This window comes from Varanus komodoensis, unplaced genomic scaffold, assembly GCF_004798865.1.
Source record: "Varanus komodoensis strain SLA01 unplaced genomic scaffold, ASM479886v1 scaffold6_2, whole genome shotgun sequence".
Lineage (NCBI taxonomy): Eukaryota > Metazoa > Chordata > Lepidosauria > Squamata > Varanidae > Varanus > Varanus komodoensis.
In genome coordinates, this window is record NW_025336346.1 from 8,450,125 (window position 1) to 8,468,542 (window position 18,418).

An 18,418-nucleotide genomic window follows, 5' to 3' on the forward strand; every position below is an offset into this window, starting at 1 on the left:
GCAAGTGGTAGGATGTACTTGTCCAAGCACCTTGTCCACATCATCAGGCCGCAACAACTGAAATTCATCCATTAATTGTGGACTTGATGGCGTCTCCCCAGTAGAATCTGATTCAATAGCAGAGTCAAGCTCGTGGTGAATCTGAGCGATTTTCTCCCTGAAATGCTTGGCAAAGTCGTCACAGCGGGCCTTCGAGGGTGGCGCAAGATCTTTCTTTGGGCCCGGATGTATCAGCCCCTGCACCACCCGAAAAAGCTCCACTGGACGGCATTGTGAGGAGGCAGTGGAAACGGAGAAGAATTTCTTCTTCGCCAACCTCACCGCCACAGCATAGGCCCGATAATGGGCTCTTAAGTGTGTTTGGTCAGAATCACCCTGGGATCTTCTCCACCTACGCTCTAGATGTCTCCCAACCTGCTTCATTGCCCATAATTCAGGTGTATACCAAGGAGATGAACGGGCTCTGCCAGGTGGGAGAGGACGCTTGGGAGTGATCGTGTCAATAGCCCTGGTCATCTCCTCATTCCACAGTTCAACCAGGGCATCGACAGGATCACCAGCCTTGTCAACTGGAAAATCCTCCAGAGCTTCCAGGAATCCATCAGGTTCCATCTGGCTCCGGGGGTGGACCAATACAATCGGGTCCGCACCCTTGCAGAGGGAAAGGCCGCTCTTGAGCTCAAACCCTATGAGGAAGTGATCTGACCATGACAAGGGTGTCAAGCTTAAATTCCTCACCCTCAGATCACCCTCTTCCTGCCCCGTCGAGAAAACCAGGTCCAGAGTGTGTCCACGTTCGTAGGTTGGGCTAGTGACATGTTGAGACAGCCCCATGGCCGCTATTCATTTGAATAGTTGAATTGTAATAATTTGTTACTTTTGTTCTGCTTACTCTTGATGGATAAACTTAAATGAGGAAAGCATTTTTAGTGGCATGGTTTGAAACTGCTGACATATAAATGATTTAAAATAGTTTAAATCAATAACTTAAATCACTGCATCCTGTATAAATTTAAATGATGAGTTAAATCAGGTTTTGTACTGACCATTCTGCACATATTTGTTAAACAATGGTGCATACCCGTTCACTAAAACATATTAATTTAAAATCCCGTGCAACATTGGATCAACAAGGAGGGTAGATTCCCACTTACGCTGTCTTTCTGTGGTAAAAGTATGGAATAATATATGAAGTTGAAGCTGTGTCTATACTTTACTGTGCTATTTTCCATCCAGCCACCCCTCAGTGTATTCTACTGTTCCTGTCCACTTTGTCTTCAGCCATTTTTGCTGTATTATCTCTCTGCTCCCACCTGCCATGCTTGGCCCAACTCCATCATCATATAAGCACTGAAAAATAATCCTGTCCAGCCTGTGAGCTGGTTTGCATGATGTGACAGGCTCATGGTGGATAGTTTAACTCCCAGTGGGCTGTAATGCATGCTGGGTGTATGCAGCTGCCATTATGAATGTGTAACTGTCAAGGGGTTGCATTGTCTTGTCCAAATCCAGTTATTGTGGATTATGCATGAAAAAATGGCACTTGCATAATTTTCTGTTTAGATTAGGGTGATGTTAGGGAGTTTAACCCTCAAATAACCTACTGTAGCCAGGTGACACATCAGTGCAGTTTGCATGTTAATACAAACACATGCAAATATGTGTTTGCATTAACACATATGGCTGTTAATGCAGCCGTATGTGCCTGATACAGGCAGCAACTCATCATGGTTTACATAAGTAATGGTGAGCCAAGTGGTATTGTGTGAACAGACCCTGTTCTTTGCATATGTGTCTTTAGTTGCCAAAACATAGAAACAGGAAGTTATAACTTACACTGAATCCAGAGCCCTGTCCATTTAGGCCAGTATTGTTGAGACTGACTGGCATTGGCAGTTCAAAGTTTCTGGCAGGATTCTTTCCTAGTCTTAGCTTGAGATCCTGGGGATTGAACCTGGGTCATTCTATACAAAAAGTAGGTCCTCTACCCTGATCCAGCATTAGGGCTCAGCCTGGGTGGGCAGTTGCCAAGTTCCCAGAGGCTCGGAATGGACCCCTGAGCCTGTCATAACTGCTTCAGTCTTCTTCTTCACTTTTCTATCTGGCCTTGCCGGCAAAAGGAGCACTGTAGCGAAACTTGGCAATTGTCAAATATTTTAAACTTACACTTGAGTGGAAGCAATCTGAACCAATCAGGTGCTGCTTTTTGTCAAGCAGAAGGGAATGGTGGATGAGGGCACAGGACAGACCTTACATTGCTCCTGTGGCTCCATTACCAGCCTCAGTCAGTGTCCGTTTGATTTAAATTGCACCTACTCGAAAAGTAACTTCTTAAAATTGTTTGATTGTGAGTGGTTAGGTAGTCCTGGGCTCTGCCTCCACTGCTAAGCTATGATGAAACCTAGAATGTTCAAAAAGCTAAAGCTAATAATTGGACTGAATGGAAGAAATTTTATGAGAGAAATAGCTGAATGCCCATGTTTGAATTGCAGGTAACTCACTGCATGTGAGTGTGATGGAGTCGTCAGCTTGCTTATTTATTATTAAGCTTGTATACTGCGTTAATACTCCTGTAGGTCTCTTTAGGCAGTTTACATCAGTTCATTGTTAGAGACTGAACATTTATGTTTCACATGTTTGTAATGAAACGGAATGGAAACTAAGACATTTTAAAATGAAATTCAGTATTTTACTGATTTAAAAAGACATCCCGTTTCAATTATAACTTTTAATTTTACTATTAAATAAATTCAATGCTGTCCAATTGCCAAACCTCCCATATAGTCATTTTTTTAATCAATCCTATTTTATAAGGAAAATCAGGCAAGCTTGCCATGCAAAACTATTCTTTTTCACTATACTTCAATATGTCAATTTTATTTTTTATTTAATTTTATATTTATATCTTCTTTTCCACCCAAAGTATCCTCCTGCTAATTCTAGGCCTCTTTGAAAGCGGTGCAGTCTTTCTGTGTCTGTATATTATCATCATCATCATCATCGATCCATCGATGATGATGATGATTATGCATTTATATATCACCTTTCTTCCTCTTGCAGGAAATCCAAGGCAGCTGTTGTATGTAGCAATTTCTTGTGTTAAAATTTTTTTTTCATTTTTTAGGAAGTTGTACAGCTACCTTTGGACTTTGTAAAACAGCTTTGTTTAAAGATCCAGTCAGAGAGGCCAGGTAAGATATTAAAATAATAAAGTAACTGCTTGGATAAAACACTGGAAGGTACTTTCCAAAAACTTTTTAAAAAGGGTTGTGTCACATCCATCTAAATCAATGGTCTCCAAGTTTTGAGGGGCTGATGTCCCCTTTTCTCTTGGGTGACAACCCTAGTGAGTCCATGCCTCTTTCTTTGTATTAGAGGCAACAGGGTTGTTGTACCTTAGGTGAATTAATCAATACCCCTCACTGATCTAAATATTATCCATTGTATGGTTTCTAGAAGAAGTGAGAACTGCATCCAAGTGAGCAGGCAAGATAACCCTGTGTGTGGTCTAGAGCCTCTATGAGAGGACTTTTACTTTCCTCATTGACGTGCACATATTATTTTGGAGGGATTGTTTCTCCCCCCTCCCTCTCAGAACCATTTATGGTGAGAGAAATTTTTGTGTGTTGCTTTGAGAATGCTCCTATATTGTCAAGACTGCAGTGTTGGTGCCTTGTCTCCTTCCTAGAAGGAGAAGCAAAGTGCTATGTGCCGTCTTCAAAGTAGAACGGTTTTAAACAAGGTTCCATTTTAAACAGGGAGAGTCCCTAGATGGACAGATTGCTCTGCAGTTACGTTTGGTGAATTTCTGTGTACTGGGCTTGCATTTGAACATTCCTTATATGCATTCACTATGTCTGTATACAAGAGTTTCAGGTGGGTTCTGTCCATCTGATTCAGACTTTGTCTTCCGGGCTCAAAGATTTTCAAAGAGTGTAATTACATGTTCTGAAAAACAGTTTGTTCCTAACATTAATTACTACATTTTGCCTGTGGTTATGCTTACATAAATGCATTAATAACTGTAGACCCTGTCTTCAGGTTCCTCTGCCTATAGAAGAATTTCAAGCTAAGTGTTTAGTACCTCTCTTTAAATTACAAGGCTTTGGAAGTATTGCCTATCTTGACTTTTCCATTGGTACCTGTCTAACTTGTTATTCAATCTTAAACTAATATTCTGTTTGTTAAAGCATTTGTTCCTGTGAATGGACATAGTCAAATCTAGTCAAGTAAGAGAATAATCTTTTGGTGACTAGGATAGGTTGGATTCCCAGCTCCCAGGGCAGATAAAAATCAATTATAAAAAATGGATTTTAAAAGATTTAAATTGGATTTTTTTAAACGAAATGCTTTTGGAGGAAAAAAATCTATCTAAAATAGTTTTAAAGTTTAAATTTAAGATACATTATAGTCCAAAGGTTATCAGAGAAGGATTAGTTTTAAACTATGCAGCATGAGGCAATGCTTAAATGTTTTGGTAAATGAATTCCATTAATCCATTCACAATATCATACTCTTCCAGATGTTTCTGTAAGATTATTGGGCGATTTTTCTATCTTGGAGATATTATCCCAGATGCTTGGTTTTACAGTTCTCAAAACTGTGAATTTGTGTAAGCAGAGATCACATGCCTCTCCTTCACATCCAAAATGTTATAAAATAAACATTGAGTTGGGGAAAAGGCCTTAATCCAATTGTTCCTTTGCAAATCTATGTGCACAGAATCAACCCCTTACCTCTTAAGAGCTAAGTTTCAAAAAGAGGAATTTACAAATATTTATTGCTGGAACTTTTTGGGTCTAGTTTTCATTTTGGTTGGCTTAACTACATTGTATTCCTTTGTGTAGTCTAGAGCAGCTTACACCAGTACTCTGAAGCAGCCCACTATCTAGATACTGATCAGGCTAAGTCATGTTTAGCTTTATTAATGGAACAGCATCATGTGCTTTCAGACCATACTCAGTTGTGTGCATAGTTCTTGAAAAGTAAGAGAATCTCCCATATATAGACCTGATATTGTTCAGTGCAAACCATTCTTTTCCTTTTATTCACAGAGTCTCGCTGTGATAAAGACATGGATACTTTTAGTGGTTATGCTATGTGCCTTCCTAACCTCACTAGGCTGCATTTTGTTGAACATCGACCAATAATTTGTATTGAGATTAAGGTGAGTCTACAGGAGCTTTACTATTTTTAAAATATGAATATTGAACATCTGTACTGGCATGTTTGATACTGGAGTTTGACCCCTCCAATTTGAATAGTTCCAATTAAAAAACAAAGAGATAAAATTATAACTTGCTTTCTTTAATATGCTGCCTAGAATATTTTAAAACCTCTAAAAAGTTCTAAGAGAATTTAAATACACCAAAGGTCCAGTTCTTTACTGGTTCCCCTTAGCCCCTAACCCGGGATGCTTGTGATCATTCAGAGCAGTGTTGGAAGTAATTTATTTATTTGTAGTTTGGAGTTTTAATACCTGCTTCCTCATTCTCCCACTCTCCATTTCTGCCAGATGGACTCTTTTGCCTTCTGGCTGGAGTGTTTTGGAGGTGGATGGAAGGAGGCTGAGTGGTTTCTGGATAATTTGCATCTTGGCCCCTCCGGTCTTCATGCCTGCCCATCCACTGAATTGCCCCTTTTCCACCTCTCTCAAGTCACTTTATCACTCAGAGGACTTTCAATGTAGTTCTTTCTACAAGTTTTGAGAGGGAGATGGTGGGAGGTCTCATTCCCAGCTCTGGAGTGCTGTCGCTTGATCTCAGACCTGGGAATTTGATGAATCTTGTGGCAAGGGTTGGAATGAACCCTAGAGGAATCTGTCGCTCGAGTATTCACAAACTTCCTCTCATGCTTGGTCTGGTCTTCCAGAGCAAGCCAAGCTACAAGGAAGTCTGCGAGTGCTCATGAGACTAAGGTGGTATAGCCAGCAGCTATCTTCTAGGACAGGTGTAACGGCACAAAGGCTGCTACAGGTGGCGCAGAAGGCACCCCTCTTGCACAGCAGCCACATGGGGCTCCATTCCTTGTGGGCCCTGCAAGACCAGCTTTCTTCCACATCAGGTGCAGCAGCCCAGACCGCTGCTATGCATGGTACAGAAGAGGGGTCTTGCTTTTGCAGCATGTGGCGCTTGCTTCCTGGTGAGCACCTTATGAATGCTGGGGATGCTTGCCATGACTTGGACTCAGGACTGCTGCAAAGCAGAGTAGAGTCTGGGGAGCTGATCCCAGGGAATCAGGTGGATTCCCACCCCCAAACAGATTCCTTACACTTCCCTACCTATTGCCCCTCAGGTGCTGCCTAAGGGCCATAGGAGTCCTCCTTAAAACACAGTGTTATGCACATTAAAATAAAATATATAGCACTTGCTAAAACTTTCATACAGAACCCTGCAAAAACATTAAAATTAATACAGCCCCATAATTAACAATCATTTTATCAACAGTAGTTAAATTATTGAATTCTAACTAAATGCAGATTTTTGCCTGTGCTTAGTAACCACCATTTGCCATATGTATGACCTTAACTGCTATTCTTGGCTGGGACAAGCCATGGTTTCACTTTCTGATAAAGCTATTTCCCCCTGCAGTTTCACTATTTAATTGCCTCCAAATTGGGAGCCTGACATCTCCTTGTTCAGAGAACATGAACAGTGGATGCTATGGGGTGACTAAAATTGTGGGTTTTTTATCAATTCTTTAAAATTATATGAACTGTATTGTATTATTGGTGTATTATGCCAGTGATTATGGCTCCTGTTATCCAAAGGAGGTAGGAGCAGGCAGGTCAACAGAAAATGACCCAGCAGAAAGTTTTCCTCTTTAATTATGTAAATGATGCCTTTTGTTTCTTCTTGGGCATTTACATATATTGAAAACTATGAATTTTAAATATCATTAGTTATGTGCGGGATGTATTAAACATCACTTTAATTTAGATTATGGAAATTCTAGAGGAGAAAGTTTTGAGGTGTATTGGAAATCATACAAAGTGGCTGTATTAGTGACAAGATCATTAATTGTCCTGATGTTCTTGGGTAATGGTGGTGGTGGAATGATGCCAGATTTGGAAAAAGGAGCCCTTGAAGGTCACATTACATGTGTGTTCTTTTTGTTTTTAAATACACATTGGAAGTATGCACATATTTTAAATTCATTTTTATTCATTTTGGCAGCCCAAATGTGGATTTCTCCCTTTCTCCAGTTATGTTTCACAAGAAATAAAGTACAAAGTGTGCCGTTATTGCATGCATCAACATCTAAAGGTATTGTCTGCTGCTTGATGTGTGTTTAATTTGCTAGGAAGATGCTGTGGTAGAATTAATTAACAATTTGGGTGTAATCCATAAAGCAATCTTTTAGGAACTGTTGAACAGTGCTGTTGTGTGCTTTTGTGGAAGTATTTGAAGGATATTGGCATTGCAAAACTTAGTTTCTTTATCTCTTTCTCTGGGGAAATATGCCTTCTTACAGGATAATTCATATTTGATTAGTCCTTTTCTGAATACCATTATGCCAAAAATACATGAAAAACACATCCTTGAAACTTACTGGGGAACTTGATATATAAGGATGATCCATGGCTTTAAACATACCACAGGCAGGAGAGCATAGACATGATAACTGTAGCATACCAGCTACTTCTGCATTTAGTCAATATCCCATAATTGGCTCTGCTTTTTAGGCCACAAGTCATGGGTTGATTATTTGGTTGTTTAGCACTTACCAGTCTGTTGGTTTGGTTTGGGCATCATGCTCCACAACTTAAGGGGTCATGGGATGTTGAATAAAAGCAGAAGTCATGTGCACACAGGAGGTAGGGAGTTTGCTTTGTCTACCCATGTATATTAACCTATTGGTGGTTTTGTTTGAACCAAGTCACTGGCTGAGTTTGTAATGCTAATACTAAGCCGGGATTGTTAAACCATGTAGTGATAAGCCAGGATTTAGTGTTTTCTGTATGAGCTCCTGTAAGCCTCAGCAAAGCCTCCCTGCTTCTGACAAGGAGGTGGAATAAACTATGATTCCATTTAAAGTTCCTTGGTTCCTGGCTTGTCTTTATATGTGAACCATATAACTTAATTGATTGTTAAACTCTGGGGTTTTTCTGGCTCGTTTAACAGTTTAGAGTTGATTTTAAAACACAATTTTTAGTCCTGATGTAACTACAAGCCATGAATCAAAGTGCATCATAGTTTTATAGTTTTATTTTATCCCTGCTGTACAGAGGAAGGGGGTTGGGGAAGGATGGGAGCCTGAAGTTTTCTCTGGCTTCACAGCAGCTTTTGCATGTAATGCTAAATGAGGCTTAATGTGGCATGTAAACATTATGTCTTTGCATTAATGTAATTCTCTTCCACTATTAATATTACCAGTGAGAAACATCTGAATTTACTGGGAGAAGATTCTTTACATCTCTTTAAGTGCTTATGACTGGAATTCCATTTATTAGTTGTGTGGGACTATCTAATCCTGTAAAACAACTCCAGATTCAGTGATTGTAGAGGGAAATAAAACATGGGTCATAGATCTTAACTTTAATAGAAAACTTTATAGGATCATGGTATGAACTTGGTCACCATCTAACTTGAAACAGCTTGATATATTGAAAAGGTTCTGAAAATGACATGAGTTTGTTTGAAATGTGCTTTAGAAGTAAGTGAATAGATGGTTGGCCTTTGAATTCATACATTGTATATTAACAGGTAGCAAAAGGAAAGTGGAAACGGCTAAGTAAATATTGTCCTCTAGATCTCTTCTCAGGGTAAGAAAGTCTAATGTTTTATATTTTATATATTTGAATGGAGCTTTTATTACTAATGCTGATATTGCTGATAATTGTTGAGAATTGTAGGGATGGCATAAGGAAGGTTAAAGCGGGGAATGAACTGAGATTAGTAAGGTATGGTAACAGCAACAAAAAAGCTTTCTTTAAGATACATATGTTCACAGTAAAAGACAAAGGAAAGAAAAGGGGGTTCAGCTACTCAGTGTGGATGGCAAAATGATAACAGATGACGAAAAAAGGGCAGAAGTGCTCAGTTCCTACTTTGGCTCAGCCTTCTCCCAAAAGAAGTTTTAGGACCTTCCTGATGAAGGGGAAGTACCAGCTGAAGGAACAAAGTGGCAGCTCAAGATCGATAGGCAAATGGTCAAGGATCATCTAATTCGATTGAATGAGTTCAAATCTCCAGGGCCTGATGAACTCCATCCTAGAGTCATAAAGGAGCTGGTGGAGGAGCTCTCAGAACCACTGTTGATTATCTTTGAGAGATCATGGAGGACAGGGGAAGTGCCAGATGACTAGAGAAGGGCTAATGTTGTCCCCTTCAAGAAAGGGAAAAAAAAGAATTACCTGGGAACTACAAACCAGTCAGTTTGACATCAATCCCTGGGAAAATTCCAGAACAGATGATTATTCTACTTCTATACTGCACTCATATCCCATAGGACTCTCTGGGTGGTTTACATTTCCAACAATAAAAATAAATGTGCATTTCCAAATATACTAAAAATCATAGATAAAAATACTAAAAAAACCCCAAAAGAAATAACTACAAAGTCTAATAAATTAATCCCAGAAGCAACAGTTCACTTTAGTTCCACTGGCCAGAAATCTTAGTCTAAGCTGCCCAGAGCAGGCATCGAATGGGAAGAAGCCCCCTGGCACAGGGAGGGGCTACCTTCAAGATGGTCTTCTGAGATGGGCTGCACTCACAGGGGCACCTGCCTGCCCCTCCTTGCCACCCCAACACCAGCTGCTGTCACCAGTCAGCAAGGAGACGACGTTGTGAAGTGCAGTGGAGGAGAGGCAAATGTGTGGTCCAGAAAGCACACTCGATACCCTGATTAGCAAAGTAGCTGGAAGTGGGCTGGATGGAACATGATCTGTTGGAACCACAGCTGGCTACAGAACTGGACCCGAAGAGCTGTAACTAATGACGCCTTTTCAAACTGGGGAGAGGTAACAAGTGGGGTTCTGCAGGGTTCAGTGTTGGTCCCAGTGCTGTTCAACATTTTTATTAACGACTTGGATGAGAAGGTGCAGGGAATGATTATCAGATTTGCAAATGACATAAAACTGGGAGTGATAGCTAATACTCTGGAAGACAGGAAGAAGATTCAAGGTGATCATGATAGGCTGGAGTGCTGGGCTGAAAACAAGAGAATGAAATTCAGTAGGGACAAACACCAAGTTCTGCACCTAGGAAAAAGAAACCAAATGCACAATATTGTAATCTTGTAATTGTTGCAGATCAAAGCTGAATATGAGTCAGCAATGTGATATGGCTGCAAAAAGGGCAAATGCTATTAATTTAGGTTGCGTTAATAGAAGTATCACTTCCAAATCCTGTGAAGTATTAGTTCTACTTTACTCACCACTGGTTAGACCTCATCTGGAGTATTGTGTCCTGTTTTGGGCACCACAATTTAAGAAAGATGCAGACAAGCTGGAAGGAGGTCAGAGGATGACAACAAGGGTGATCCAGGGCCTGGAAAAAAGGCCTGAATTGGAGAGATTGAAAGAACTGGCAGTGTTGAGCCTCGAGAAGAGAAAGACTATGAGGAGAGAGCTCTCCTACACTGGAGGCTTTCTAAATGCAGCTGGACAGCCCTCTGAGAGGGATGGTTAACCCTGGCATTCTGTATTGGACAGAGAGTTGGACGTGATGGCCCGCTGGCCCCTTCCAACTCTACTGTTGTATGATTCTAATTACTAATTCTTACTTACTGTTGAAGATTTACATAGTGTTCGATGTTATAGATGCTATATGAAACTGTTCCAAGCATGAAAGTTTTCCAAGTGTTTGTCATTCTAGGGCTGTGGGGTGGGCTCTGACAAAGTTTTAGAGGGGCATGTAAGATTGAATAAGAAAGCAGTAGTTAAGGGTGACTTCAGAAAAGCTCTGCTGAAGAAGTGGGTCCGTGGAATATGGCTTCCACAAGAAAAGGACATGGAGTCACAGGGACATAAGGCAAAGGGAGATGAGACCAGGTCAGCTAATGCTAATCAGAGAAAACAGGAATATTTTAAGGTTTATTTAGTCACATTGGTCTATTTCTCTTTAGAAATAAACAACGAATGCACTTTGCCTTGACAAGCCTGTTACAGGAGGCACAGAATAATTTAAAAATATTTAAGGTAAGTTGCAATGAAAATTGCTTTTTCTTCTTTTCACTCCTCACATCTTTTTCCTAGTGTGTTCAACCAGGCTTCAGTTCTTAGGTGATGAGCTGCCAGTCTCACAGATTTAAATGCAGATAATTTACATTCACTTTTTATTGGCCAAATATTGGATATATAGTGATTGTTAGAAATGTGCCTTCTTTATTTAACTCCCAGAAGATAGTTATTAAAGTTCTTGCTGTGAAATTTCAAGGGGAAAAGGTATGTAGAGATAAACAAGAATGATTTCATGGAATAACTGTAAATTAATTATGGATGTAATTGGGGAGATACTGGTCTTGCTTTATGGTTTAATGTAATGTTAAACCATATTGTGGTATAGCAGGAATAGGCCATTGTGAGTCTCTGGCTCCCCCATCCTCTGGCACAATTGCAAACAATTTTGGAATATTTTGCTTCCATTTGTGCTTAACTGTTTGTTGTATTGTCCAAGCCCAGACAAACTGTGGATAGTCCTAACTGGTTTGTTGAGACAGCTGCATATACTTTATCTGAAAAACTGACAAATAATAAACCACACAAAGCATAATTCTAGAACCTATATAAATCAAGAGATGTGCATATTTTACATTACTTTTGCTGATTTTGCTAATCATGGGCAGGACTACCTGCAGATTATTCAGTAGTGCTAGCTATTTAGCCTCTTTTGATTAGTAGCAATACTTCTTAGAGCCTCTACACCCAATATTGTGGTATCATAGCCACTGGGTGCACACTTTTATGACTAATTGTTTTGCAGATGTACAATTGAAATGCAGTTGGTTTTTTTAAAATAAAAGGTGCAGGCATGCCTGAGTCTGCTTTTCTGTTTAATGCCTTTGTATATTTTTGATGGTACTTTTTTGGTAATCTGTTGGCCTGTGTTCAGTTGCAAGCATGCATATTTGCTATAGGTATAACATTAAACTTTTTGAACCAACCTTAATCATATACCTTATACTTATTTATAAAATGGTTCTGAAGAAAAGCAAAACAAAAGGAAAGCAATACATTACGTAATATTTACACAGCGTAAATATTACTGGACAAACTATCTGTGGCTGTCTTTCCATTTCTATTGTTTTTTATATGATACAAATAACTTTTTTGGTATAAGAGAAGCTAAATTTCTCTGGCATGACTTCTAATTAGTAGTAGCTGCTACAGGTGTGGAATAAGCCCCTTATGTTTATCTACTAGCTCATTGTGTGTGTATCTTGCCCACAGCCTGGAACGGTGTGTAGTAACAGTCCCAGGTGTGAAAAAACAGGTTGCTGCTGAACAGCTGAAAAGGCTGTGATTTGGAGGGGGAAAGATGTGAGCCAAGTCTGCTTAGCTCCTAGTAGGGCTTTCCAGGTGGGTTTGATGTGGCTAGAGGAGGAAAGGGCAAAGAGGGTGTGGTGAGCAGAGAAAAGTGAAGCCCCCTAACAGCCTGCTGCTTTCTCCTTCCACATCACGTTCTTCTGCTGCCTGCTTCCAGCTGTTCGGCTGCCCAGGTTCCTGGACCTGGAACTGCAGTGGCACTTTAGTCTATGTGGTGGATTGAGCGGAATGTGACTTGTCTAGTATTACTCTGCACAGAATGTGCTTCCTACCTCATGCCACCCCACCACAAAACACACAAGTGTACCAAATGCACTAAAACTAGCTATTTTAAATATAGTACTGCAGGTATTAATTCTTTTTCTCCCTGTTACAGAACGGTGAACTAATTTATGGTTGTAAAAATAATGTGGACTCTCCCTCTGATTTAAATGAACTTGCACACCATCTGAAGCCTTTCTTCTTTCCTTCAAATGGCCTAGTTGGTGGGCCCCACTGTACAAGGACTATTCTGAAAGAACTGATTCATGTAATAACAATGACTCTACTGAGTAGCACAGATAACTGCAAAGCAGGTGATATGAAGACTGTTCCCTCCTCACAAGGATGGAGTTACTGTGAAGCTAGTGCGTTCAATAAAGAGCTAGTAAGAAATGGTAAGAATTTTTTTGGCTTTTAGTTGCCTATCTGATAATTGAATATAGCTGCATACAATTGAATAGTTTCAAAATTCAAAACAAAATCAAACATAAAAACAAAGTATTAGTTTTCTTACATGAAATTTGAATGAATTTGTTACAATGAATAAATATATGCTATGTACCCCTATAACATTTATGTATAGGAAACTATTACTATTATTTAGTAATAGCTATGGGGAAGCTATGCATAGGAAAAGGCAGTCCCGATATCTACATATTTGTCCATTTGTTTTAAATTATGCCTAAAAGCAGCTCATTCCAAAATTTAAAATTTCAAGTCCTCAACCCATTGTGTTACTCAAAGGTGATGTTTTGGTTTTCCAATGTCATAATATTAGTCTTTTAACTATTAAAGAGGAGCAGCAAATCCATTTATATTGAATTTTCATTAAGTTCTAAGAGATGGATATGTAGCTAAGAAGACCATATATATCTATAAATATTAACTTTCCTTAACAGAGTTTATTTGTATTATTACAAGAAAGTAGTCATGGGGCATTGCAAAAACATACCAGTAAGAGAAATAGTTGGATTACATTTCCAACAATTGCCTGATTTAGATAAGCCCTCATTGCAAAAAGTTATGGCGTCCAGCATATTCAAAACATCTGTTTCTGATGAATGAATTGCTGAATTAGATCCATTACCCCTTCTGAAATAGATGGCAACAAAGCGATCCATTGATTGGGCAAAATGGGATACTGTAGGTCATCGTACCATTCTTGCTTTAACACCCCGTGTATAATATTTATTAACTAATAATAGATATTTATATTGTGAGTCAGTATAATTGTTCAGTCTCAGTCAGTATTTCCAGTAACAGAAGGGCCCGTGAAACTGTAAAAGCAGTAGCATTGATCTTTCAATTGCATTTATTGCCATTCAGCAGTATTTGGCAAATCATATTTAGTATGCAAAGCACAGAAAGTAAACACTGGGACTTTTAAGCTGACTGAAAATAAAACTCAACCTGTCCAAGTCTGTCAAACAGTTTTTTAATGAGTTAACTTGGTGTGCAAAAATAAATAGTTGTAACTTATGAAATTGTGCACCACATGAAATCACATGACTGCCACCTACCTCACAATGACATAACTCTTGTCTGCACTACAGGTATCCCTCAATTAACACTGTTAATTGTTCACACAATTTTGTTGCATATATCAAAGCTGTGTTAATCAGATCTAATACTCAATGGTACATATTACTAGCTGCAAATATTGAACTGTCTTCTTTATATTTATTTTTTGAGTGTTGAAAAGGGCCTTAAAGCTTTGGCCTTGGTGTTATGTGTACTAATTGGAATTCTCTTTGAATACAATCCTCCAGCCAAATAATTAACAAATCTTCCATTTCAATCATTAACTCACTTTGGTTGCGTGTGCATTGCATAGTTGCAGACATAGATGCGACTTTACTTGCTCTCAATACTCATCAGCTTTGGTTAAAATTGCCCATATTGTTGACTAATGAAAGCCAAATTTGCATGCAATCTTACTTTTACTTTGACTGCTTTTATATCTTTTAATTATATCAAGTTTTGTATCTAAGGATATTACTTCCCTTTTCTCTTTTTTTCACTCAATGGCCCAGTGCTCCGATTCTTTGACCTGTTCAATGGGTTCTAAAGCTTATGACAAATAATTGGCGTTTGTAATATAAACACAACTGACATAGGCCTCGCAGGAGCCCTGAGATCATCGTTGGGTGGGAGGAATGACATCGTCATGCCCATGACTGTTCATGGCAAATTTAAAAAGGCATGTTAATTAAAACTCTGCTGCATATATCAAGAGATTGCTGCAAATAATTTCACCGTGTTAATCATAACTGTGTTAAGCAAGGGATACCTCTATTATGTTTCTATTTTTTATTTAATGAAATTCCATGTATGTGGTTATAGCCCTGTCCTTACTTTAACAGTCACACCTGAGCCTGGACTTCGATACTAACCTGTGGGATAGCTTTATGAGCCTTTAGCTTGCTGTTGCTTCCTGCCACAGCCACAAAGATGAAATTGGAAGCCTTTGCTGCTATTTTCAAATACCATTTCAGTATTGGCTCCAAACCCTATATTGTGGCCAATATTAAGTACATTGAAACAAATCAACTTCACATGGTAGCTTGTGTCAGTAAACCATAGTTAAGACTAATTGCGATTAGTTTATCTTCAGATGAAATAGTAATCAGCAGTTAGGAAAAAATGGAAGTGACTCTTTGGCTTCCTCTTTATGGCTTTTCTAGATGAGGATTAGGCAGTTGATACTCATTAATGCTAAATCACGGCAGTCATAGTCTGAATGCATGGAGATCATGCTGCTGGCATTAGTTGAAAGCGTGGACAATGTCTATGCATATACAGCTCTTCATGTGATCAGGAACCCTGGTGCTTCAGGACATCCTTGATCGTGGTGCAGGATCTGTTTGCATAGAGCATGTTCTAACTGAAACCAATAGAGAGAGAGGTTGTGTGTGTATTTGCCTGTTGCATGAAGAGTGATGGAGAGGTAAGAACATACTGACCAACTCCTTACGCAGTTGGAGCAGTGTGTGAAAATAGAGCTATCTATAATTACATACACAATGGCTTGCAATTTTCCTGGCTTTCAGATAAGCTGCTTTTCAGTACTGAATATTGTTACTTTTCTCTCTCTGAGTTTTCTCTTGTTACTAACTCAGTTGATTAGAATGTTTTATTATGCTGCTTCTAATAAGTATATATTTTCTTCTGCTGTAAACAAAATTGACTCGAGTTGTAGATTTATTTAAAACGTATTTGCCAGTGTAGGGGAAATATAAAATTAGTGTTACTCTACTTCTCTAGGTATGTAGAACTTGCATTCTTAGGTTTTCTAGGCCTTGGTTTTGCCTTCAGAATTAGTTAACCCAATATAAGACTTCTATCAAATCTGTAAGGGAAACTTCCATTATGTAAAATGTACAGTTACATAAAACAAAAGCTTGTGAAGATATATATGACTGAAAATCAGCTAAAACAGATAGCCCTGTCTCCCAAAATAACCTTTTAAGTAAATTGGTTATTTTTAAGTCTACTAAAATCTTTTCTGCTAGAATTCTTTTCTTGTGTCTAGCCTGAAGTGCCTGATCCTGCATAATCTTGGAGGCTAAGCAGAATCAGGCCTGGTTCAGAGCTGGATGGGTGACTTAAATGTTGTGAACCGCCCAGAGAACTTTGCCATGGGCAATATAGAAATCTAATAACAACAGTAATAGTTTGCATGATGTTAGGCCTTGATTTGTTAGATATTTCCATAAGGAATAACTTCCATAGAACTTCACTGAATATGAGGAACAGTAAAAGATCAAATGTTACTCTTTGTACCCCTAGTGTGGATTAGTGAAGAACATTGCTTCTTTGTTTCCTTTTTGATAGTTTTGAAAAGAATAGTTGTATGCGGGCAGGGGGAATCGTAATTCTTCCCTGCTGTAGTGTTTTCCTCCTGCTTGTGATCAAAGAGGTCTGTATAAGCTTTGTCAAAGCAGTTTTGAAAGCGTGCTTTACTTTCAGGTAAAAATAAAATGGAGAGTTCTGGCTTGCCAAGGGAATGTCTCCTCTACAAAACACTTCAGGCTCAGATGCTGGACATGCTGGATATTGAGGGCATTTATCCTTTGTACAGCAGAATAGAACAATACTTGGAAGAATTTCCCAAAGAGAGGTAAGGCAATGTGGTGTTTGTGTCAGCTTGGCAAGGTGGAATGATAGAAATGTCCTACTTATGGTACCTTCTTATGTACATTTAGGCTGGAAAAAAGGCCTGCCTCTCCCAGCCAGCATAGATAGGATTTCACCTTTAGGTTTTCCAGAACTGGAAACCAAACTATCCTTGGGATATTCCGTGTTTATGTTTCATACTTAGTTGCTTTCAACCTACAAGAAACAGTAATAGCCAGTGCACAATGTTTTCTTGTTTAGCATACCAGTTTATTATAGTGAAAAGGCCTTTGCATATTGAAATTTTCTTCAGCGCGAGAAAGATGATGTTTTGACATTTTGGCTCATTGAAATTCTAGCTCATAAAAAAGGAAGGGTAGGCATTTTGTATTGTTGAAAGGAGCAATACAAAATGGCTTGTGTTGCTCAATTGTTACAAGTTATATTAACGGAGAGCAAAAAACAGTAATACTGTTTGGTATGTATTTTTCTGGATACCCAAAGCATGAATATAACATGAACTTTGGGCAACTGGAGGTGGCAGTAGATATGGGCTATGATGTTTTCCTCAACATAGACGAGTTGTCGAATTATACAGAGAAACTTTCAGTGTTCAAACTTCAGTACTTTTGTGGGTATACTATTCTCTAAAACTGTTTTTAAGTAGCCAAAACTGTACCCTCTACATGTGATACTGGCATGCTTGGATGAATCTTAAATAGAAGTATTAAAAAAATCTCAGAAAAAAATGATAATAGGAAGAGAGATTCCCCCCCTCAAAAAAAAAAAAAAGTCTGGTGAGGACTAAGCATCCTCAGTGGCCATGAAATGCTGAATATTGGAATAGAGACTGCAAAAGCAGATAAACAGAAAATAAAATGTTGCATTCTGAAACATGGTTATTTGGTACCTTGAATTGGAGCCCTCTGCCCTACATGCCATTCCCAATACCTAACATCGTAATTTCATTTGCAGTGTTCCTATTGCTGTTGTCTCCTGTAATTTTAGACAGTGGTCACGAGAGGGCACAATAGCCTCGCAATTTTAAAATGATAAAATTACGCCTTAAACAGGCAGATGTGCTGTATGGAAATAGGAGGATTTTTGGTAGGGCACAGTTGTTCAGCAATAGCACAAGCACGGTGTAATATGCAATTCTTAGATTCTGGATTTTACCGTATTCTTTAGTTATTCTCTAAATACATATTTTGCTTTTCCAGGAATATGTTACAGATTGATGGACCTTATAATGAATCATTCTATGAGAAGCTACTTGATCTCTCAAGTGAGGATGATGGTACGGTCGCATATGCATTGACAAAGGTATTCTTACCTGACGATGGAACTGAAGTTTTTTAGAACAAAGGTTTAAGGTCTAAATAAGTGAGGTCTTCCTGAAGAGAGCACAGCAAATCTGCATCTTAGACTGCCTTATGGAAAGGCAGCATCAGGCACTTGCTCCAGCTGGATTGCACAGCTCCCCAACTATCCTGTGCAAGAAAGCCAGGAAGGCTGCAGATAAAATTGCCCACTCCTGGTTCCATTCACTGA

At 39.0% G+C, this 18,418-nt stretch overlaps 1 protein-coding gene across 3 annotated transcripts in view; it reads left to right on the forward strand.

The window, feature by feature from the left end:
• Window positions 1-18,418, forward strand: part of IPPK (inositol-pentakisphosphate 2-kinase) — a 44,862-nt gene that overhangs the window by 20,663 nt on the left and 5,781 nt on the right. For all 3 annotated transcript variants that reach the window (XM_044451544.1, XM_044451543.1, XM_044451545.1), the window contains 8 exons: window positions 3,125-3,191; window positions 5,055-5,167; window positions 7,176-7,265; window positions 8,706-8,764; window positions 11,071-11,143; window positions 12,867-13,146; window positions 16,721-16,871; window positions 18,088-18,190. In XM_044451544.1, coding sequence (XP_044307479.1) covers window positions 3,125-3,191; window positions 5,055-5,167; window positions 7,176-7,265; window positions 8,706-8,764; window positions 11,071-11,143; window positions 12,867-13,146; window positions 16,721-16,871; window positions 18,088-18,190 — 936 coding nt within the window. The remainder of the gene's footprint in view (window positions 1-3,124; window positions 3,192-5,054; window positions 5,168-7,175; window positions 7,266-8,705; window positions 8,765-11,070; window positions 11,144-12,866; window positions 13,147-16,720; window positions 16,872-18,087; window positions 18,191-18,418) is intronic.